Raw genomic sequence first — 24,744 nt, 5'->3', positions numbered from 1 at the left:
CCAAGACACACTCTTGTAGGGATGCAAACGATGTTTTTGAAACATCAATGTTTTCTAAAACCCTCTATTCGGATACGCTTTATTACATTGGAATTTGATTTTTGTAAAATACGGAGAATTCGTTAAGGGAATTTGCGCTTGGACAATACTGCGGCTACTTTTATGATTTATTTATACAATTTAATTCTGGCGTAGGCTACTGCGTTAGATCAGAGATTCAAAGTACTGCATTTTAAAGATGCTATGGCTAAAAGAAATGCTTTTTATTTTGTTTCATATAAAATTCAAAGAATCGCGCTGATACAACGGAATCTTCGGATGAGTGTGAAACAGAATACTCGTTTGATATTTGGAACCAGAATAAACATTTGGTCCACCAAAAGGTGAAATGTAACCTGTCAAATTTATCTACAATTACAGGGATGGAAGGTTGAAGAAAAAATGTATCTCGGCTGTTACCCCTACCAATCAGAAGCCAATAGAGTTTGGGTTGACATGAATACTGTGTTTCCGGAGTTGTATAAATAGGCAACTAGGTATTAATATTTACACATTAAAACCACTTCAGTGCCGAGTAAACGACGTTTTTCTAAACGCCCTGGACAACTATCACGCAGAAGTAAAATCGAAAAGAAATGACAGTGAAAAAATTTTCCATGTCGTTGTTTTGAAATTCTGTTATTTATTGAGAAAAAACTTTAACAGACATATAATGCTAAGTGAAATAAAATGTATCAACTTAAGACGTACTACATTTCATTTATTTATGCTTCTGCTTCTGTATCCCAAAGCTTTTTACACTAAGTTTAAAATAAGTTAAAAAAGTTCAAAAATACATCGATGTTTCGATGTATCGATGTTTTAATGGCCGATGTTTTTGATTTCGAAGGGTTTTGAAGAAACATCGATACATCGAACCATCGATGTTTCATTTCACGATGTTTGCATCCCTACACTCTTGTCGGTAGTTAATCACTGAACGTGTCTCATACAAGGATTTTTGAATTTCTGATTGTCTTAATTAACAGCCAAATTAAGTGAAGATATTATATTAGACATACTAAAAATTAGAGCCGAAATTGAGTAACATCGGTTCATAAATTGCCTCAGCCCCTAAATATCTTAAAAAAAACGTTGCGAGAAGTTAGTTAATGAAACTAAGTGAAGCTATAGCCTATTTTAAAGTTAATATAAAGTCCTACCAAGACTTGAATATTTTTCTCTCGTTTGAGCCTCTCAAATTGCGAGAGTGTAAAATGTTAGGCTACATCCGAACTTGGCTTTTCCTTACCTATTTTACAATAATTGTAGAACAAGTACTGTAACTAGTATTATTTCCCAGCACGCTTAGAAGAAATCGAAGATATTACTAGTTATAGCAACATATTGATATATGAACGTATGTAGTTGCATAAATATGTCGTACGTTGAGCAGTGTTGCCAACGTGATTTGCCTTATTGTCAACGTGGCAGCCAGTTTCCTTTCCATTATACACTATGTGCGCCGCCTCGTTCGTCTGATTGACACTATCAGTTTTTGTAAAATCTGTTCGCCAACTGCCTTGAATGGTAGCTTATTAAACGCAACAACAGCACCAAAAAATGTAAATGACATAACACTCAAGCATTATGTGACAACAAAAACGAACACACAAAGCCAAAAGCAGCACTGCAACAGTAACGTGCGAGACGCGCATAAAAGTGGAAGTGGTGGCTTACAAACGGCATTCAAAACAGACATTTTTCAAAACCAAAGTACCAAAACAATCGAATGTTGCCACATTTCATAATAAAACCTACAACGAAACAAAATACAAAAATTTATTACAAAAGTGAAATGTCAAACTTTTGCACTTGAAAAGTTTGCTGAATCGGCTTTTTTAGTTTTTGTTGTAATGCCGTTGTTGTTTGCTGCAGTTGCCATATTTGCAATTTGCTTCCACATTTTGTTTGTTGGCTTTTTTGCATTTATTTTATTTTATTTTCATTTGTTGATTCTCGTTTTCATAAGTACGAAAGTAGCAGTGGCAGCCGTCAGCTCATTATGAAATTTTAAAAAGCAGCTACAAAAGCAGTTACAATAACAACAATTACGGAAACGAAAAACGAAGAGAGGCTGACAAAGGCCGACGCATACTCAACAAAAAATGGCGGCGCGAATTTCCCTTTTTGCTCCGGATGCCACGCGTTTGTCCCCCGAGACGAAGACCATAGAACAAATAAAGTGTACAAAAAAATATGAAGTGTGCTTCGGAGCCCTTCACTTTTCATTATCCACCAGTTTGGCCCCCTCTCACGCCCCAAGCCATGACACATTGCTCATTTATTGTAAAGCAATGGCAACTGTCATTAATTACTGTCTGGAAATTTTCATTTTTTATTTAATTCCATTCAAATTGAAACAAAAGTTTAGTAAAATGAGAATGTTTTGTTTGAATTTAAATGAGCAGAGTATGCGGTTGCCCATTATTCAACACTGCAGTGTTGTTTTCTATTTTTTTATTTGTTTACGATTCGCAATAACAAGATTAAGGTGCCTTACTATTAAAGTTAAAGTTAACATAGAAATTATTGGACAAGATCCTGCATTCAGGATAATAGATTAAGTTAGGTTGTATGGCTGTTACCCAGAGGGGCACAGTCCTTTATGAAGCCATGATAACCCTCCTTGATTAGATATTAGGATTCGACAAAACGCCTTGAACCTACTACAAATTTTGCAGAGCTTTTTCACTTCTATATCCGGTGTTTCGCGCGGTTGTTGAGATCCGAGAACTATTTTCCTTTATCTCGCTATCTCGGGACATTCCAGAAAATAGTGATGAGATGGTACCAACTCGTCCTCCTTTAAGCAGCTTCTACAGCTAGCATTCCGTAAGATGTTTAACCTTACTGCCTGAATTCCGACGACAATAACACAGCCACACAAGACCTGGGGGTCTTACTATTTGTACTATACATATGTTTTTGGGGTCGCTGAATCTGAATCCGAATTGGACGAGTATGGCGGACGATTTTTTAAAAAATACATCGGGATCGCTCTCCAATTCATACTCAGTGGTCCTCGGGGTCGCTATTGACGAATTTTAAAACTTCCCTATATTGCATCCGACTCCGAACGAGTTTCCGAAAAATTTAAAAAATCGCTGAAAATTTCTAGGGTTATGACAAATTCATTATCTTGTGGAGTTAAATGGACCTCGGCTTCGAATTCAGCGACCCCAAAAACTTTAGGAAAACATAGTTAGAACCCCGGGTCATGACAAAATTATTTTTTTGTGTGGATGTGTACATAATTACTCAGCACAAATTTCAAATTTCAAAACAAAAGTTGAATTCACAGAAAGGATGCTTTATTAATTGGCGTGTTTTATTTGACCTGCAAATTAAGCTGTTAGCTTATTTTGTATGGAAGACTTAATCAACATAATTATGTGGGTTTGTCATAAGCTATCATAGCTTGCATATTGAACTAGAGGCATTGCCAGTTCATCGCGTTTTTTCATTCACAATAGTTAGGTTTTTTCCAAAAAAAAAGTAGTTGGAAATAGCGGGAACCCAATTTTGACAGATAAAAATTTAAACAAACCAAAATTTTAAATTCTATCGATGTGCAAAATGGCAAATAAAAACTAATAATGATTGTAGATTCTTTAAAAGATCAGAATATTATAGAAAAGCGGTAAACAAAAGAAAATTTGATTTATAAAGTCGGGCCCGCATTGCCACAATTAATTTTTAAGCGAAGATATGAAATAAGCTAAATGCGTTTTATTTGTCCATGGTTTAGCTATTTGCATCACCACCATAAGGGTTAAATAAAACACGCCTAATTTTCTCCTTCGATGATGGCTACCAAAAATTGGTTTATCGATCACCAATGTGTCACATTGGATTTTTAGGAACCAAACTTCGAAAATAGCTGTCACGGAATGGAATTCACTCAGTAAATCTGCTGAAGAAGGCGAAACCTGTGGATCAGAAGTTGAAATCTACATCGATTACCTAGAGAATGTCAAAACATAGCTTCACTTTGACGAATTATTGTGTTGTTTTAACACCAAAGCACCGACTCACACCTTCAACACCGCTATGACGCAATTGGTCGATGTAGGCTACGAACTGCTACCCCATCTGCATACTTTTATTTATACAAATAAATCACTTCACTTGAATTTGAAAAAAATAATATATATATTTTTCTTAAAAAAAACTGAAATATATGAAATTTAAATGAAAATTAGCTCATAACAACTCCGTCATAAAAGCATTCTTATTAAATCACAATGCAATCAATTAGGCGATCATTACCTGAATATTCACAGAAATATGTACTAATGTGGCTATATGCATTCTCTTTATTCTATTATATGACATGACAATTGTCTAGCTGTCACATGCAATAATGGCTACCGCCAATTATGTCTATATGTAGGTATACATATATCTGACGTGGACAGGCAAATCACTCTTACAATTGTAACAGTTATAACTGATTGTATGAGAATGTTGAGATGTATTTATACTAACGCACACGCACACATGTGAATGTAAATACATATTTAGAGCTGCTTGGCTAGAAAGGAACAACAAAAGATATTTTATTTGAAGACAAATACAATTTCCTCCACCCAACTATAAATTAATATGTACAGCAGTGACCCTTTAAGGCGACCAAAACGCACCGAATGAAAGCATGACAAAATCGCAAAATGAGCAATTCCTGTTCTGACACCTTCATATTCCGAGAAAATAGCTACAATATTTGCGCACAGAGAGAGGAATACATACATCTGTATTTGAAGATGATTATACATACACATATATAACAATACTCGTATCAACAATAGAACAATAATAATTCGTATATGAAGACCTGTCATCAGAACAAGACGTTAATAACACTGCCAAAAACAAGCGCACAACAAAAGCTTTTACAAAGCACTTACTGTACATACTCGTCTGTATGTATGTATGTGATTGAATGGGGATTACAGTAGTGTACGACTACTTCTTGAACGGCACTCAAACTCATAACTGGCTTTATAATTGATGTGAAAAACAAATAGACGACATTGAACAGTATACGAAGCTCAAGGCACCCATTTTCATACAAAGCACTTGCCACACATAATGTTTGAACAAATGGCGGCGCTCCATACCAAACGAGGTCGATGTATCGGACAGTGAACACGTGAACGCCGGTGCAAAACCGGCCTCAATATTTGAAAACTATTATAGCCTGCTAGAACTGTAAACTCAAACACAGTTAGTACAGCAAAGGCACACACACCCATATATTTACAAAAATGAAAAAAGTCTGTTTGAGCACAGCTTAGAAACCAAATAATACTGATATGTCAAGCATGGCAACCAACTGCAACGTCCAAGTGGATGAACTGCTGCGAATACAGTTCACACATCAGTTACAATTTAGGCATAGTTGGCAAAGTAACATATCTACCGATTTATACCATTAGTGCAGCCAAGTGGCAAGGAATGCTGCATTGTACACCTCTATTACAGTCATATTTGTACAGTGGCTGTGGCATTCATTTACTCTAACCACAATGTCAATATCAACATTGTGACTGGAGCATTCACAGTTACACGTCAACTTTTCATACAAACCCACAAAACATGTCAATACAGAGTTCAAAATTTTATTGAACGCTCCGAGAGTTTCTTTAAATGACCAGCTAGAGTAGGAGACAACTCAAATGGCTACTTATTACATTTTTGCTTTCATTGGTGGCTCCATCTTTGGTTAGTTTTGTGTGCTTTATCGTTTGGTTAAGCTGTATCGATGGAACACTCATAACTCCGTTGCTTGCAACACAATAGATGAAGATGAATGGTGTGTGTGACGTAAGAACATAAGTAGGCAGCTAGTATTTGAAGTGACTCTAAAGTACAGTAAACAAGTATGTTCTTATTTATATTGGGGAGCTAAGTAGCACTAAATAAGTTTACGAGATTTAGTAATTAAAGCGAATTTACTAATTAGATGTTTTCGCTTCTCTTCATGTAATCATTTCATAACTTCTTTCTAATCAATCACGTGAAGTACACTATTTTGACGCTAAGGACTTGTTCTCTAGGGTACCATAGTCCTTAATTTGGATACTTTCAATATTAGATATCAATATCACTATGTATCTAGAATATACTCTCATCAATGAACTAGATCGTCAATTATTCACTAATTACCCATCAAGAAATAATATTTTTTTTCTGTTAGGTACGCACTATCCTCTAGAATAATTATTGGTATGGGATCTTCTGTGTCGCCGAGACACATCTGTTATAAAATGATTAATGTCGATTCCAGACATTTCGCTGTGTCTGGCTAATGCTCGACATGATTCGCCGTCCTCCAAGCAGCTTTGATAACTAGCGATTGACTTGATCCCTAATCTCAGCGCATTTGTGCCTATTGAACAGTGACCAGTAAACACACCAATGATTGCGACTGGAAGGACCATTTTCGGTCCACCTTGGACCAGAGAGATCTTGCTCCTGCACAGTTGCTCGTTGTTGTCCAGCGTTTGGCGAGCTCACTCGAAGTCAGTGTGTCCAGTGCTCTAGCGCAAATTGACCAAGCACTATCCATCCGCTTCCACTCCGACGTCAATATTGCTATCGATACAATATATCTTGCAAGTTAGCCCGCTTTGCAGTTTACAGTGATTCCGCGGTGACCGAGTAACCTCACAAGTCGGATTACAAAGTAGTTCGAAGCTACTGATAAAGATGTTAGACACTCACTAACTAGCTTAGAGCGTACTGTCATTGAATCCAAGGCCAGTATCTGTAGCTCTGCTTCTCTTCGGAGTAGTGTGCCTACTGCTACCATAATGGCACCCACCTCTGTCTGAATAATGCTTCAATTTCCCCTCTAAGTTTCGATCCATTCGTGAAAAACCTCACTGTGTCTCTTCTCCATTAGCTTCTCCCCTCCTTCATAACTGTTGAATGTACAGAGGTAGTCAAAATTATTTACACATCGGACGTTTTTTTACATGTCTCACAGAAAAAGCTTTCGCTTGTTGTTGTTGTTGTCGCAGGGTAACAAATTGCTATGTTGTTGTAAACCTTGATCTATTCCCGAGCGAATGAAGTCAGTTTGGCTAGAATAGCTAGAAATATGGCAGAGATATAAGCAAATGAACTGAAGACTCGCAGTAGTCAAAAGTATTTACACACATTATTTTTGCGTCAAAAGTATTTACACACGGCGATTTAGCCTTTATCCTTGGATTTGGTTTGAGCAAAAGTAGTAATTTGATTCTATTGCATTCTTAACAACCTAACTCAGCCTTAAAATATAAAAATTGGTAAATAAAATATCGAAAACAAAGGAATTATATATTATAACTAGATTGGAGACTGTTACTAAGTTTAAGGCTCGGGTTTAGGCTTCGAAGTTAGTTAAAATTTATAGAATTTGATGGAATACTGTTTATAATGTTATTAAAAAGAAGGAAACGAAGTATTGCAAGGGCAATTTAAAGATAATTGGGCGGAAACCTGTGATAACTCAAAGAGAATGCAGAAGATTGGTAGGAATTGTCATACAAAATCCCACAATTAGTCCTCTTAATATTGCAGCATCATCGAATCAGCATATTGCATGAACAGCCAATGATGCTACACTGCTAAGGACATTTAAAAATAGAAACATAAATACATACGTTGTGCATAAAGTTGACCACTACCGAAAATAAAAAAGTTTTATTTCCGAAACCAAAAAAGCGATTTGCCTTAAAATGCATGCTAAAGCCTGTCGTGGACAGATAAGGCTGAATTTTAGTTCCAGGGCTTCTTTAGTATACGCTTTATGCCTTTACCACGAGAGAAGAGGAATAAGACGCTAGAAGAAGAGGTTTAGACGCTAAATAGAGTCGGGAGTGACCTTATGATTTTTTGGGGGAATTTGCTTTACTTCTGTTTTGGAGATTTGGTACTAATTTAGAGACCCTAAATCATCCGGATATATTAGAATTCACATGACCATGCCATTATAGTGGTCTGTCGGCCTTTTCCAACTATTGACTACATTTTACAACTGGATAATGCTCCATTTCATAAAGGATCTTTACCTACAAAAGTTGAAAATGAAGTAAATCAAGTTGACCTCCGCACATCCCTGACCAAAACTTTAGTCAAAATGTTTGGTCTTTCGTTAAATATCAGAGGACAATTGATATAATAACCGAAAACGCCGAAATTACCGACATTTGGTCAAAATTAACAGTTAACTTAGCGCACAATTGGGTTGATTCAATTCGGACCATAAAGCAGGCTGGTATTAATGCCAATGGTAATGTAACCAATTATGAATTTAGCGCTTTAGAATAGGAATTTATACTGAACATTAAAATTTTAAAGTTATCATTAAATAAGAACAGGATAATAGAGTTTATGTTGTGTGTAAATAACTTTACACTTTTACTTTTTTTACTTTAGACTACTGCGAGTCTTCAGTTCATTTGCTTATATCTCCGCCATATTTCCAGCAATTCTAGCCAAACTGACTTCATTCGCTCACGAATAGATCAAGGCTTACAACAACATAGCATTTTGTTACCCTGCGACAACAACAACAACAAGCGAAAGCTTTTTGTGCGAGACTTGTAAAAAAACGTCCGATGTGTAAATAATTTTGACTACCTCTGTATGTGAGCAGTGACGAAAGTGTTTCATCACACATTTAAAAATTGTCGAAATCGATTTATAACATTTCAAATAATTGTGCGAATGTGTGTTATCTTAATAAATAAATTGCTTGAGTATAAAATGTTCGGATCCCCCTTAGTACATAATAATTTTTTTGAATTGCTTTGACATAAAAATATATAATGTTGTGACGTCATGAAAAAATCAAAGGGAGGGATTTGTATACAAATGTTATTAAAGTTTGTGTCGCAATCTTTTATTCATCATTGTCGTGTGATTTCCCCAAAGCTTTCTTCACTCGCATGGCAAAATATTTCGATCTTTTGTACACAGAACTAGTCCGCATCAAATTTATTCAAATGGAATGCACCATATAGGTAAACACCCACTTACTAATTAACTGTGCGAACTTTCATAATATCTAACAAATGGAGCACTTGACAATTGGAAAAAGTCGAGTTCCCGTTGAATATTTAACTATCCTTATGCACTTGCAACCAAATAATTAACATGGTTTCTATTATTCTGCATACATAACATTATGAGCCACAATAAGCAATAAGATTATGAATTAAGAGTGGGTATGTATATATGTATAGCATTAAAGTCATTAGCAAATAGGAGTTTTGTTTCCACTCTCCTCCAATTTCAATTTTCTCCCATTGGCTTTTTCAGACACTTGTGCATGTCGTTTTCCGTTATAATGCCTCGTTGAGAAGTAACATTATAACATATTCAAGTACAATACTTGCTCTCATATCTATCTAGCATATACTATTTTACATAAATACTCCCATTTGTACTTGTAAGTATGCACGCAGTACTTTGGCTGTCATTGTTCCTGACTGACAATGTACTTGTCGTTCTGTTGGATGACACAACAAGTCAGTACTTTAGCAGCATACTGCTTTCAAAAACATATGTACCTTCTAATATGATGGTATATATATAGCCAGGACACACTTATATCTAGACAAGTAGGGTTATAGATAATTCGAGTCGGTTTTCATATACCACCTGTAAGTAGCACACATACATATATATATACGCACGAGTACTTACAAACAACTTCACGTGGCTTAACGTGTGCTTCTCATGTGCATATGTATACTGTGTATCCTGTCAAGCGTTTGTACATTTATTTTCAAATTTCGCCATTCATTTCCGCACTCCAAAGCCGGCAAGCGCTCGACCGACTCATGCATACGTATCAAACAAACTCAGATTCAACTCACTCTCCGTACGCCTTGCCAAATCATTCAATTCAACGCCCACTCGACAAAACATAGCAGGTCCTGAATTTTGCCGTAATATACGAATATGTTGTCTGTGCACACCCACACTGACAGTAAAATGCATATGTTCTTAAGTTCTTATACGCTTTAGAAAGTGCGGTGACTGTCAACCTTACTTTCTTTACGTTTTTGTTTCCATTTTGAGAATTATACTCCATGCACTCATGACAACTCGGTGTACAAAACTGGCACTGGAAGCAGAAATGTTACCGGACGGATACCCGCGCACTGGCACTGGTACCGGTTCTGGTATATCCTATTCACTTATGCAATTGTTTTTGTGCGCACCGCATATCCTTATGACTCTTTTTCGCTTTAGTCAGCACCCCTTTCAGCATTCTCATACTCATTACCAATTGTTGTGTGCTGTTTGTGTGAAGATTCTGAGCAGTCATTATTTGAAGTACAGTGGCGCTGTTAACTGATTTATCATATGGCTCACTGTTTAATATTGGTGTATTCAGCCATTGATTCATTTATTTGTTAGAATTTATTCATTCCTTGGTTGTAAATGTGGTCGCCTTCTGTGTTACATTAAACCATCGTGTGCCTTATCTTTTGTATATATTATTCCGTTTTCAGTATCGGTAATTAGGAGGGGAAATGGTTGGACATTTTCGCTTCAAGCTGTGTATAAATATTGTACATAAATATATTCAAAGAATGGGTTTAATTGAAGAGGTCATGAACTCTCGCTCTCATATCGGCAACCGATAATATCGATCTAAATTATGTCGGCGAAAATAGTGGAACACAAATTATTCTACGCCTTGACAAACGATCTGGGTATTTCTGAGTGAGTACAACTTATGTCTATAAGCCAGTTCATAGTTAGCCGATCTTTACTCATTTCTAACGATCGCACTAACTACAGGTATGTAATGAACTGTCATACTGGCTAAGCCGTACTGTTCTCAATACAACAATAAATAGCAGTCGGTTTTCAATAGTATTCCTGTACTATTGCTTACTAGAAATAGCAGATATCAACATCAAATAGTTAGAATTAGGGGTTAGGTGGATTTCAGAGGAGTATTTTTAGATTTTTTTAATATATACAATTATATATTTCATTTAAACAAATCATCATTCAAAGATACATATTTTAACTCGGCGTATATTGACTCGAAAAAATAGTTGTATTAAAAATATAAAAAAACTTAATTTATGAACTAGATAATATTATTTCAAAGATGCGTGCAAAATTTTAACTAAATCGCTTCATAACGTTTCCAGAAATCGTGTCCACCGACTTACAAAATAAAGTTTTCAGATAAACGCGTTTTAAGTTTTATATTGTAACAGACGTAGCCCGATGGGCGGAACTTCCAAAGGAAGAACTCGGATCGATTTGAAATTTTGGCATAATATATATATTGCACAATTTAATACGACACACTTTTTTGAAATTTTAAAATTTTTAAACCCATCTAACCTTTAATAAGTATCCTGGACCTCTTTAAGAGTCTTTTCGAATAAAATGAAGCTTCAGTCAAATAATAAATAGAAAAACGTAACTAAATTTAAAAATTTCTATGTATTTTGTACCGATCGTTTCGGATTTATCCTTAACTTATTCTCTGAAATACACATCCCGTGTTGAACCCGGTATCTCAACTCCTTTATTTTTTCCATCTGGTTTAACACTTTTCTGTAGCAACCTGTTTTTAATTCATTTACAGGTGCCGAATGGAAACTTTTAACCGAGGATGAGAAACGCCCATTTATTGATGAAGCCAAGCGACTACGGTAAGTTTATGGTCCCAAGTACATTAAATCAAGCTCTAAAATTGGCTTGGCAATTATGCTAATGGAAAGTTTTCTAATTCCAAAAATATACAAGTTTTTGCGGAGCATATCTAAAATTTATCCTCACACATTAATTCCAGTGCAATGCACATGAAAGAACATCCCGACTACAAATATCGTCCCAGAAGAAAACCGAAAGCATTGCGACGAGATGGCTACCCTTATCCGATGCCATACCCATCAGTGCCAGTGGAGGCGTTACGCGCAGGTGAGTAAACGTGTCTCATAAAGTCGCATACTCACATCCGAGTATGTGGCAGTACAGCATGTGTAAAGTTAACATGAAACTTAGCTGAACCGTTCTTAATGTGTAATTATGTAAAATGCAGAAATTTTTGACAAATGCCAAAGCATGTACATACATACATCTCACAGAGCATAATTTTAGCAGCAATACTGAATAGTTTTCTCCTTTCATGAATATACAAAGATAAGTGCCATAAAGTAAATCAAATTTCCCTTAAAACAAGTATGGATTTGCAAATAAAATTTGCATTTTGTTATTACTATTACATATATATATGGATGTATATATCACATAAAGAACAACACCCACAAAGCACCTCCCTGCTTAGGAGTACTTGGTCGGAAGTACATTATTTGCCTGAAGACAAATTTCTAAATGACACGCACGAATGACAACAATGTCGAGCATCGTATATCCCACTAATGTGACTATGACATGTACCATATAATGTCCTGTGTGCGTATATATGTACATTGATGTATATATAAATAGATGTATCATTTTATGAGCAACCCTCATAAATACATCGCTGTATACATAAGTAGTACGTCGTAGTTATAAATTTTATTACAACAAAAACATATGCTAAGACTTGTTAAGTCATCATGTTTAACTATATGGAGTGTTCCTCCTTCTTGGCGATGCATCAGCAATAAAAAAAAACTTTGGGCTATTCACAATTAACTCACCCCATACATGAATTCTGCCCCCTTTTAAGGACTGCATTGCAGGATTTCCTTATTCAGCAATTTCATTACGCACTGAGCTGGAGGGTCTGTCAAAGGTGTGAGGTTTTGAATTAGCATTAATCACTTTTACGTATTTTTCGCAAAGTTTGGAAAAAATTTAGTAATTTTAATGGCTGCAGACTAAATACATGCAAAACAATATGTTCATTTTGAAATATTCAGAGTATAATATTTTTGTTTGCCTAAAGATAGTCGAGAAATATGTAGAGTTATGTATTTTAAAAATATTGAAGAGACGAGTTCAATTCCGCATATCTGACCATCTCGCGCAAGTGCTAAATTAAGCGAAAATTCAGGTTTGCCTATTCAACAATTTAAAAACGGACTGTTATTCAATATTTCAACAACTAATCTTCCAATTTAAAATACATTTGTTAGATTCAACAATTTAAAATTTCAATTTGAAATAAATTTGGTAGACCACATTCTCTATTAACTAAAATAGAATTAAGTACATATGGCTGAAATCATACAAAATATGTATATCGGTCAATTTATTAAAAAAAATTACTGAATTTCCTTTAAAAATGTGTGGATGCATCGCTTCATATATTATCAAGAATGATATCGTTACATTACCTTTTTGGAGTGCGATTGTCAGAGCTCTTGACGTCATGGACGAAAGAAGGGAAGCTTTGTATACAGCTACTAATATTGAAAGCTCATTTCGTTTATAACCTAGTGTGTTGTCGCTTGAATTTAATATATGTTTTCCCTCGGATGAGAAACCCCCCTTTTGATGACGACCCCTGCAAACGTACTAAGGATCATGATTTGAGGGCATGCACCTGGAATGTCCGGACTCTTAATTGGGAAGGTGCCTCTGCCCAGCTGGTTGATGTCCTCATACAACTAAAGGCTGACATCACCGCCGTCCAAGAAGTGCGATGGACGGGACAAGGACGGAAGAAGGTGGGTCCTTGTGACATCTAATACAGCGGCCATATAAAGGAGCGCAAATTCGGTGTTGGATTTGTGGTGGGAGAGAGACTACGTCGCCGAGTCCTGGCATACACCCCGGTGGATGAACGTCTTGCCACAATCCGCATCAAAGCGAGGTTCTTCAACATATCGCTGATTTGCGCCCACGCCCCAACGGAAGAGAAGGACGATGTGACCAAAGATGCTTTCTATGAGCGCCTAGAACGCACCTATGAGCGCTGCCCCCGCCACGATGTCAAAATCGTGCTTGGCGATTTTAACGCCAGGGTGGGTAAAGAAGGTATCTTTGGCACAACAGTCGGAAAATTCAGCCTCCATGACGAAACATCGCCAAACTGAGACTGATCGACTTCGCTGGGGCCCGAAATATGGTTGTCTGTAGTACCAGATTCCAGCATAAAAACATTCATCAAGCAACGTGGCCCTGATCGAAACACGCGCAATCAAATCGATCACGTTGTGATAAACGGAAGACATGTCTCCAGTGTTTTAGACGTGCGTACGCTCCGAGGACCAAACATTGACTCGGACCATTATCTAGTAGCAGCAAAGATACGCACTCGCCTCTGTGCAGCAAAGAACGCCCGTCAACAAACACAAGGAAGGTTCGACGTCGAAAAGCTGCAATCACAACCGACAGCCGAACGATTTTCTACTCGACTTGCACTCCTGCTCTCTGAGAGCACTCATCAGCATCTCGATATAAGGGAGCTGTGGAACGGCATCTCAAACTCATTGCATACCGCTGCAGCCGAAACAATTGGTCTCCGGCAACGCCAAAAAACCAGTTGGTACGATGAGAATTGTCGTTCCGCAGTGGAGAGAAAACAGACTGCCTACCTCGCAACGTTGCGATCGACCACAACACGTTCGGGGTGGGATAGATATCGAGAACTGAAGAGGGAAGCGAGACGCATTTGCAGACGTAAAAAGAAAGAGGCCGAAATGCGTGAGTATGAAAAGCTTGAAAAGCTGGCCGACAGGGGTAATGCTCGAAAATTTTATGAAAAGATGAGGCGATTAACAAAAGGTTTCAAGACCGGAGCATTATCATGTAGGGACCGAGAAGGTAATCTGGTAACGGATGTCCAGAGCACACTGGGATTATGGAGGGAACACTTCTCCGACCTGCTCAATGGCAGTGAAAGTACAACACCAGGAGATGGCGAACCCGATTCCCCAATCGATGACGATGGAATAGATGTTCCATTACCCGACCATGAAGAAATTCGAATAGCAATTACCCGATTGAAGAACAACAAAGCGGCGGGGGCCGATGGATTACCGGCCGAGCTATTCTAATACGGCGGCGAAGAACTGATAAGGTGCATGCATCAGCTTCTTTGTAGAATATGGTCGGAAGAAAGCATGCCTGACGATTGGAATCTTAGTGTGCTCTGCCCAATCTATAAGAAGGGAGACCCCACAATCTGCGCCAACTACCGTGGTATAAGTCTCCTCAATATCGCATATAAGGTTTTGTCGAGCGTATTGTGTGAAAGACTAAAGCCCACCGTCAACGAACTGATTGGACCTTATCAGTGTGGCTTTAGACCTGGAAAATCCACAATGGACCAGATATTCACCATGCGCCAAATCTTGGAAAAGACCCGAGAGAGAAGAATCGATACTCACCATCTTTTTATCGATTTTAAAGCTGCCTTCGATAGCACGAACAGGAGCTGCCTTTATGCCGCGATGTCTGAATTTGGTATCCCTGCAAAACTAATACGGCTATGTAAGCTGACGTTGAGCAACACCAAAAGCTCCGTTAGGATCGGGAAGGACCTCTCCGAGCCGTTCGATACCAAACGAGGCTTCAGACAGGGTGACTCACTATCGTGCGACTTCTTCAATCTATTACTGGAAAAAATAATACGAGCTACAGAACTAAATAGAGAGGGTACAATCTTCTACAAGAGTGTACAGCTCCTGGCGTATGCCGATGATATTGATATCATCGGAAGCAACAACCGCGCCGTTTGTTCTGCGTTTTCCAGACTAGATAAAGAAGCGAAGCGTATGGGTCTGGTGGTGAATGAGGACAAGACGAAATATCTCCTGTCATCAAACAAACAGTCAGCGCACTCGCGTCTAGGCTCCCACGTCACTGTTGACAGTCATAACTTTGAAGTTGTAGATAATTTCGTTTATCTGGGAACCAGCATTAACAACACCAACAATGTCAGCCTTGAAATCCAACGCAGAATCACTCTTGCCAACAGGTGCTACTTTGGACTGAGTAGGCAATTGAAAAGTAAAGTCCTCTCTCGACGAACCAAAATCAAACTCTATAAGTCGCTCATTATTCCCGTCCTGATGTATGGCGCTGAAGCGTGGACGATGACAACATCCGATGAGACGACTCTTGGGGTTTTCGAGAGAAAGGTTTTGCGCAAGATTTATGGTCCTCTAAACATTGGCAACGGCGAATACCGCAGACGATGGAACGATGAGCTGTACGATTTATACGACGACATTGACATAGTTCAACGAATAAAAAGACAGCGGCTACGCTGGCTAGGTCATGTTGTACGGATGGAAGAAAACACTCCAGCTCTGAAAGTATTCGATGCAGTACCCGCTGGAGGAAGCCGCGGAAGAGGACGACCTCCACTCCGGTGGAAAGACCAAGTGCAAAGTGACCTGGCTTCACTTGGTGTTTCCAGTTGGCGCCAAAAAGCAAAAAGAAGGAATGAGTGGCGCGCTCTGGTGGATTAGGCTATAATCGCTTAAAGCGGTTCCTACGCCAAATATATATATATATATATAGTTTTAGCAGTTTGAAAACCATCATCAGCTGATAACAAAGCAAAGCAAAAATTATTAATTTGTTATAAAAAAACGTCTTCAAAAATATATATACATATATATAATATTTACAATTTTACACAATGTCGTTTTGTACGATTTTCGAAAAAATGCAGAAAATATATGAATTTAATTACATATGTGTATGTATTTATATACTTACCCACCCACTTACATCAAACATTTATTGTTCAAACACTGGTGGACGTTGCAGTAGCTAAAAAGTAGCAATTGAGACATTGTTTTGGTGAAAAGATAATACTGCCCACAAACTATTGTCCTCATATAATAACTTCTTTGAGAATTTCCAGACAACAACTGCATACTTACTTCAGTAAACGAAATTATTGGTATGGCGCTTGTAATTATGCACCAAAAATTACCTATAAAGCATATATTTTTACTATTCATTTATCTTTAGAAAAATCGTATACTTTGAAGTTTGCCACCTCCTCTTGCTTAAAATACCAACTTGAAAAAATGAGACTTTAAAGAGCTGAATCATAAAACAATTACATGAAGTCAACAATTTAACCCTTTCTCATTTGACGGCTTAATTTTGATATGAAAATTATTAACAATGAATCAAATTTCAATTTTTATCTTCGTATTTTGAAGAGGATGGCAATTATATTAAACAATAGCGCCGTAGCGCTACCAGTATTCTACATTTTATACAAACACTGTGTTGCGCTCCGTTTTTCAGGTATAACGCCAGGGTACTTTGCGCCAGGGCCAGCAGCAGCATATCACTTGGGCAGCCATCTGACACAAACGAATTCGCCAGCATCACAGGTGAGTCTCATATACATATAAATTTATGAAAATATACAAAAACAAAAGGCTATGCATAAGTACTCGAGATAACAAGCCAAAATTGCCGAAATGCATTCGAAAGCAAATCGAGCTATTCCAATTTGTGTAGTAGTAGGTTTCATAGTGGCAGCGGAAAATACCGAATGGATGTGAGCGCAAGGCGCCTACCAATCAACTCAATTGCATTTATGGTCGACATTAACCGATTGTTTAACAACGGCACTGCTGCAATGGTTACGACGCGCCGACCACCTCCACAACGCATTTGAGAAGCGCCAAGTGGAAGCGGCACCTGCGCTTCGTTTGTTTGTTGTTCAATTTAATTACATAATTACGGAACTTCCACATACTGACGCCTACTTTCCACTGCTGCCTATTATAGTTTTATACACACACTGAAACCATTGAGCAATGTGAACCTTATCACAGCGAAGCCATCAAATATTGCACTGCACTGCGTTCCTTTCCAAATTGCTCTAGGCCTATTCAGCTGCAACTCAATGCATGTGCACGTAATCCTTTGAACTTTTTCACACCAATTTACAGCGGACATGGATTTGTGTCAAGTCATCGTCAGCTTTGTTATGATGAATTTTTCATAGTGCAGCACACGCTAAAGGTGGAAGGAATATAACAAAAGACAGCAGCAGAAGTGTATCACATAATGTATGTATGATGTGTGTGTTGCTGTCAGTGCTCTTCAGTGAACTTGCAATTATTCAATTATTGATTTAACGAAGCGCACATTGCGCTGCAAACAGTTTCCAAAGGATACAATTAAGGAAGCGTGTAAATAAAAGTCTCTCGAGGTGGTTAACATGTTGAGAATTAGGGTAAGACAGTTATAGTTTTAGGCGTGACAAGTACTTTTAATTGTTTAGTATACAGGCGTTTAAGCCTTGTTCCACATATCACTTAATGAAAACGACATGTGGGCGTTCTGTACTTGACATATAGTGCAGGACCTTGTTTGCTTGTTGAGTGAGGAGCGACAAATTACACCTGCTACGGATGGGAGGGTAAAATAAAGACAATATTTATTTTAATATGAGCGCTCATCGAAAAAAAATTGTATACGCCAACTTCTTTTTAATAATTTTTGAAATTTTTATTTTTTTTATTTTAATAATATTCTGCATATCTTCGACTTTATCGTATAGCCAGTTCTTAAAGATTTATCGTTATTTTCATCTTGCCAACATTTTGATATACATATGGTAAAAGCATTGAGTTTCATTTGTAGTTACTTTTCTTAGTAATGATAGTAATATATATATATTTTTTTTTTTGTGTAACAAACTTATATATAACATAATCTAAATTTAGCAATGCTCCTATTACTATCACAGTTCTGCCGACTTTTCAATTCTTTGCTCTCTTGGCTAAAATTTCCATAACGTGAATTTAACTTCTTCGCAACACCCCTATAATTACCCAATTTATAATGACAGCCTTAGCAACATCACTCAAGTAGATACTCAATCAACTTGCAACGCCCGCATATTTATCAAACTGTTGTCGAGTTTCACCGCCACCAACTTTTCAACTCAGCCTGCAACACCTCAACTATTCGAAATAACAATGCAATTGAATACAATGGGTAGAAAAGTCATGGCATTTAATAGATTGTTAACAATGTATACATTCGAAACTAATTCAATAAAAGTTTGTAATATACATACATACTAAAGTATATAGTTAAGTACGTAAATAACAAAGGCTCTATATTTACAATTAATAAAATTTTTAAGCCCAAGCCCATTTTTAAGCTCAAAAGTTTTACGCGATTACATTAGTACATTTATTAATGGCCTCACAATAGAAGAGTTTCAGAGTTACTTTAAAGCTTCTTCTCATCATGATTTAAAACACAGTTTGATTCATATTTCATTGAACCAAACACTACACACTTTAATAATATAAGGTCTTAAATAAAAGGTTTTATTTAACACTGATATAATTATCCGATTTAGATCAAATATGCACTCTTTTGAAGATAATTTCACCACTGTGACAGAAACTTTCATTGGTATTGGCAAAAAACTGGGATTGTCGATTTTTAAAGGCTTCTCTTTAGGCGAATTTTTCACAAGCAACATTATTCGCCTTAGACTGGAATAGGAAGTCATGTAGTCTTGGTGTCAAGTCCAGACCTACCATTGCGGCAAGATGAATCTTACTAAAAGGAAATAGTACAGTGAACCTCCTACTCTTCACTCTGTGCCAGGAGGCATTAGTTGTTGATCTATCACAACAGAGCATTAGCTCGTTCTCATTCCGTTGAAATTGCAAGCTTGTCGGTTTTGCAATTTCTAGCAGCACTACTATGATCAGACACCCAAATGAATGTAATAATTGATGCTATTCGTAATGACGTTAAACATTCCTTGACTGGCCTTGAGGTTGCAGAGGGTAAATCCCTGTATTACCGCTCTGATATTGTAATGAAGGATCATTCCTTTGAATGAGGATGCACGTAGTAACATTACAACTTCCAAGACTTTAATGGCAGCCACCCCTCATTGAAATCCCCTGCAATGATCTGGTAAGCTGAACTACAACTACAACTGCAGGACGAGTTCCTTTCAACAGAATTCCCTTCCTAACTCCTACTCCAATAACTAAAGACGGAACCACTAATAGCATGTTCCGCGCGGCAATGGTCCACTTTTTCAGAGAGCCGAAGTACCTTAAGATTTTGAAATGTCCCTGTTTAGAGCCCTACGTGTACTCAGCTTTCCTGAAACTAAAAGCAGCTTTCGCAGCATTATATTTAAAATATTGTAATACTATTAAGTCTTACTCGAGAGTTCGAGAGGAATCCAATATCACTGCAGTACTTAGGAAGCTTCCGCTCTTACAGCTTTGATAGTAGATGATTCAAGTATAATGGATATTTATCTCTGCTTACTTATCTCTAACATGACATTCGAAAATACTGAAGCCAAAAATATTATTTTGTTAAAAAAGAACTCCTCAAACCATGTACATCATATTAGTTAAAGACATTGGTGCCTTGAGCATATCAAAATATTTATTTCACTTTCAAAGTTTTGAAATCCTTTAATTGCATACAAAATACATCCTTGATAATTCAATTTGTAGCCTATTGGTAATCTGTTAATAAATCCCACCAGCAGTTTTCCACACGATCTATTTACACAAAATAAAAATAATGTGTTAACAACATAATTACGAGTATACCCGAAAGCGTACTGGAAATTCAAACACCCCTACCCCGTTTCCATTCAGTTCCAGCACATATGTTGCAAAGTGCAGTCAATCTTCGTCGTGAATCCACCCTTATAAACTGTGCGGCTATCGTTCCTCAACTACGTAAGCTGTAATTGGAGGAATCAAAACACAATCAACGGAAAGGAAAACAAAAACGAGCGTGAAATGTAATAACAGAAATCTCAATAGATTTGAATTGAAAAGCAAACATTTAAACAAATGCGATTACAACTGCATTCAATTACAGTCTTCTCGACTGCGTGAAGGGCCGGTTAAAAAGGGCGGGTAACCTGTGTGGTATATTTACTTTTCCACAGCACTGGTTAATTGTGGGTGCAGAAGTATGGCTTTCCCTTTGATTCGCTTGTTATCTCGGTTGAAATAAATTAAAATGTTTATAAAATTGGACCAAACAATTATTTAACGATTTACTTAAGCTTTCGCTTTGTTTTTCTTTCAATTATCCTCTCAATAGACCGGCCAAATGGATGTACCGAAATTCGCGCTCGATCGAAGCTCGTACCTGAGCTCGGCGGCCACAGCTGGCACATTGTACGAGACCTCGAAGGCTGCCCAAGCGAGTGCCGCCTACAGCGCCTACTTGGACCCCAGCGTCCTAACCAAGGCATACTTCGATTCCAAAATGTATCAGGACCGTGCTGCCAACTATGCCTTTGACATTTCGAAAATCTACGGTGCTCAACAGCATGGCACGTCGGCGGCGGCCGCTGCAGTGGCGCATCAACAGCAACAACAACACTTGCTCAATGGCCTCGGCATCGGCAGTTCACACCAGAATAGTAACAACAATAATAACAACAACCATGCAACAGCGAACAACAATCTGGACGAACGTGACAACACACCGCATTTGGATAGCAGCGGAGGCGCAAGTGGTGGCATCCCAAGCGGTGTGGCGGACTCTAAGCCACATCTACACTCGCCAACAGATGCACAACTTGACTACTCACAATACGCACAGTATGGGCAAGTTGGTGGAGCCGCCGTCGGTTTGGGTGGTGGCGTCGTCAGCAACGGTGGCTTGGGTGGCATTGGCTCGGGTGGCGGCCCCGGCGCAGCTGGTGCTGGCGGCGATTTTCGACGTCCGCTCACAGTCATATTTTGACCACCATCTGTCGAGAGTGAGGAACTCAACCTGTCCATGACGAATTAGGTTTGCAAAAACTGAGGTTAAAAGCATAAGTACATATGTATGTATGTATGTGTATTAGCGATAACAGCGAATCATATGAATATTTCACATTACAACGGTTTTATTTCTAGAATCTTAGTACACAGCTGCATATGTAGATCATATATATGTAGAGTTAACGTATATATAAAATAAATATTTGCATATATAAGAGTAATTATAGAAAAATATAAGGAAGTACTTAAGTCCAATTCTTTGAAGGATTGCAACGAAAGCGTAACAGTTGGAGGCTTGATTTGTGTTGAAGTGGAATTTATAATGTAGTGTGTAAAAATTCTGAGTGAAAATTTGTTAGATTAAAATATTAAATGGTTACGAAATACATAATTCGGTTTACACATAGTTGACAGGTTTGTTTGCGAGTGGCAAGAAAGCGCTCAACTCAGTTAAAATTTCCTCGAAATTCGTTAGCAACACTGTAACATCTAAACTGTGAAACTGAACAATTTAATCAAAATATTATGTCAAAATAACATTAACAGCCGGTTTCACGAAACAAATTTAAGTGAAAAATAATTAATTTCAGTTTCACCATTTGACTTAATTTTTATTTAAATGGTCATGCTTTGCCATTTAAATACCTTCATATGTAACCATGGTTACGCTTTTCTATCAGCTGAATTCCCATTTGTTTACCATTTTGACAAAGAAATACAATTTATTTGTTTACATACATAAATCAGCTGTTATTCGTACTAACATCCCTGCCTTTTAGTTTTTTGGGTGCCAAATGTCAATAATGGTGAAACACAGGAAACTTAAGTGCAAAGTTAAATAAAATTAAAATTAAAATTAAAATTAAAATTAAAATTAAAATTAAATGGAACTTAATTTTCAATTAAAAAATTTCGTGAAACCGGTTGTAAGTCATATTAATTATATTTAATTTTCTGCTTTGCACTGGGATCCTTACATAATACATAAAAGCCCTTACATCACTATGTAGCGCTTTATTTAAAATTGCTATATATTTTAATTCGTCAAATAGTATTTTCGCACAGCCAAATTAATTTAGTACATTATCATAACCAACCAGTTTTTGCATTACGCACAGCCGGCTACTCGATTAACGATTTGCTTTTATCCATTTTTGTTTTTGCTGTTCATAGAAAGTTCGGTAGTTTCATCAACTTATTGCTATTTTATCAATAAACATACCCAAATTTGTATTCCATTAAAAATTCATATAGTAAAATAAGATTTTTCCTTGTTTGGTAAATCGATCAGCGCTTTAATCAAACAAAGAACGGTTAATTGATCACACACAGAAGAGAGGTACATATTTTTTTGGATTAAGCCATTCTATTAAGGGGTTAGGTGGGTTTCAGATTTCACTTTTTTTTAGTATATACCATCATGTATTTCATTTAAACAATTCAGCATCGAAGAAAAATCTCGTTATATATTTAAACAGTATTTTGTGAAATTTTTCTTTACAAATTCCGAAAACTCAACCGTTGGTACCTCACCTCCCATGACGTGTCCAAAAAAAGCTCTTTCAGTGGAGAGCAAAACTCATATTGGTTCATCTAAAATCAATAAACCAAAAATATTTCGATAATGTATGGATAAATATAGTTAATAAACAAAGGAAACAAATAAAATATTATAATTTTAATTTTAACAGAATTTTAACGAAAAACTCATATTTTTGGTCAACTCATATATTGGATCGAAAAAAAATAATTGTAATAAAAAAATTCAGTAACTAGATAATGTTATTTGAAAGATGTGTGCAAAATTTGAACAAAATGTATTCATAAATTTTCGAGAAACCGTGTCCACCGACTTAAAAAATTGAGTTTTGAGATAAACGCATTTAAAGTTTTATATTCAAGCTGATGTGGCCTGATGGGCGGCATTTCCAGAAGGTCTCTTACAATTTCACTCGGAACGATTTGATATTTTTGGAAAATATTTGAAACATATTGAACTATTTATTTTATAAACTAATTTTAAAAATGTGAAACCCACCTAACGCCTTAAGTCATTTTGTCAACCGTTTTACTCAAAAACCGGAAATTGAATTGAAATTTCAAAATTATTTCTTCAAAAACAAATAATTTTAATCACAAATTTATAACAGGCACTTGGAAACATATTCTTCATTTTTAAATTTTTACTTAATTTTATTTAATAAATTTTATAACAAATTTAATTTTTTTTTTTGTGACAAAAATTTGTTTGACTAAAAAGTAGTAGTATAAAGTAATTTTCAAAATAGAAGTGTTTTAAAAGCTCTTATAAGAATATCAGGCACATAACAGTAAAAATGTATTGAATTTTTGAGATTATTTCGAAATATGTACAACTTAAAATTTGTGACGGATATATTAACAATATAATAAAACATATGTATATTTTAAGTAATTAATGTATATTTAATGAGTAAGAAATCAATACCATTAAGCATTTATTATTAAAAAAATGAAGTACGAATAAAATTGTTTAAATATTAATAGAGAAATAACGAACGAAGTAATTTCAAAAGGCGTTAGCATTAAGCAGAGTTATTAAGCAACACACACATAAAACAAATACGAATTAGTAAATGTTAATAAATAGAAATGCATAGCATAATTAAAACTAAAATCAAAATTACACACACGTGAGCATTGTAATTGAAATATTATTATCAATAAATCAATAGAAATATGCAAATACATAGCACTTTCCATATTATTAATGAGGAGGCAAGTGCGCGCCAAAACAACACTTGCAACCACAGAGTAAAATTAGCGTTTACATAAAATAAAGTTATTTACGCGATACACATGCACTTACATACGTAATTAACTCAAATTAATGGCAAGCGAAATGCAGAATCTTTGCCACAAAGGCGGCATTGGCAAACTTATTAACCCGCTGCGCTGCAAACCGCAACTCAAACAGCACTCAAACCGACTCAAGTGAGCGCAAGTAAAGCGTTTCCACATTTATTTCTGTATT

At 36.6% G+C, this 24,744-nt stretch overlaps 1 protein-coding gene across 3 annotated transcripts in view; it reads left to right on the top strand.

The window, feature by feature from the left end:
- Positions 1 to 23,891, top strand: part of LOC105217029 (transcription factor SOX-5) — a 66,744-nt gene extending 42,853 nt beyond the window's left edge. For all 3 annotated transcript variants that reach the window (XM_029043356.2, XM_029043355.2, XM_011191832.3), the window contains exons 5-8: positions 11,657 to 11,723; positions 11,864 to 11,991; positions 17,239 to 17,327; positions 21,058 to 23,891. In XM_029043356.2, coding sequence (XP_028899189.1) covers positions 11,657 to 11,723; positions 11,864 to 11,991; positions 17,239 to 17,327; positions 21,058 to 21,708 — 935 coding nt within the window. In that variant the 3' untranslated portion in view covers positions 21,709 to 23,891. The remainder of the gene's footprint in view (positions 1 to 11,656; positions 11,724 to 11,863; positions 11,992 to 17,238; positions 17,328 to 21,057) is intronic.
- The last annotated feature ends 853 nt before the right edge of the window (positions 23,892 to 24,744 follow it).

The sequence above is a fragment of the Zeugodacus cucurbitae genome, chromosome 4, assembly GCF_028554725.1.
Source record: "Zeugodacus cucurbitae isolate PBARC_wt_2022May chromosome 4, idZeuCucr1.2, whole genome shotgun sequence".
Taxonomy (NCBI): domain Eukaryota; kingdom Metazoa; phylum Arthropoda; class Insecta; order Diptera; family Tephritidae; genus Zeugodacus; species Zeugodacus cucurbitae.
Note: the sequence above shows the minus strand (reverse complement) of the source record. Positions and strands in the feature narration are given on the sequence as shown.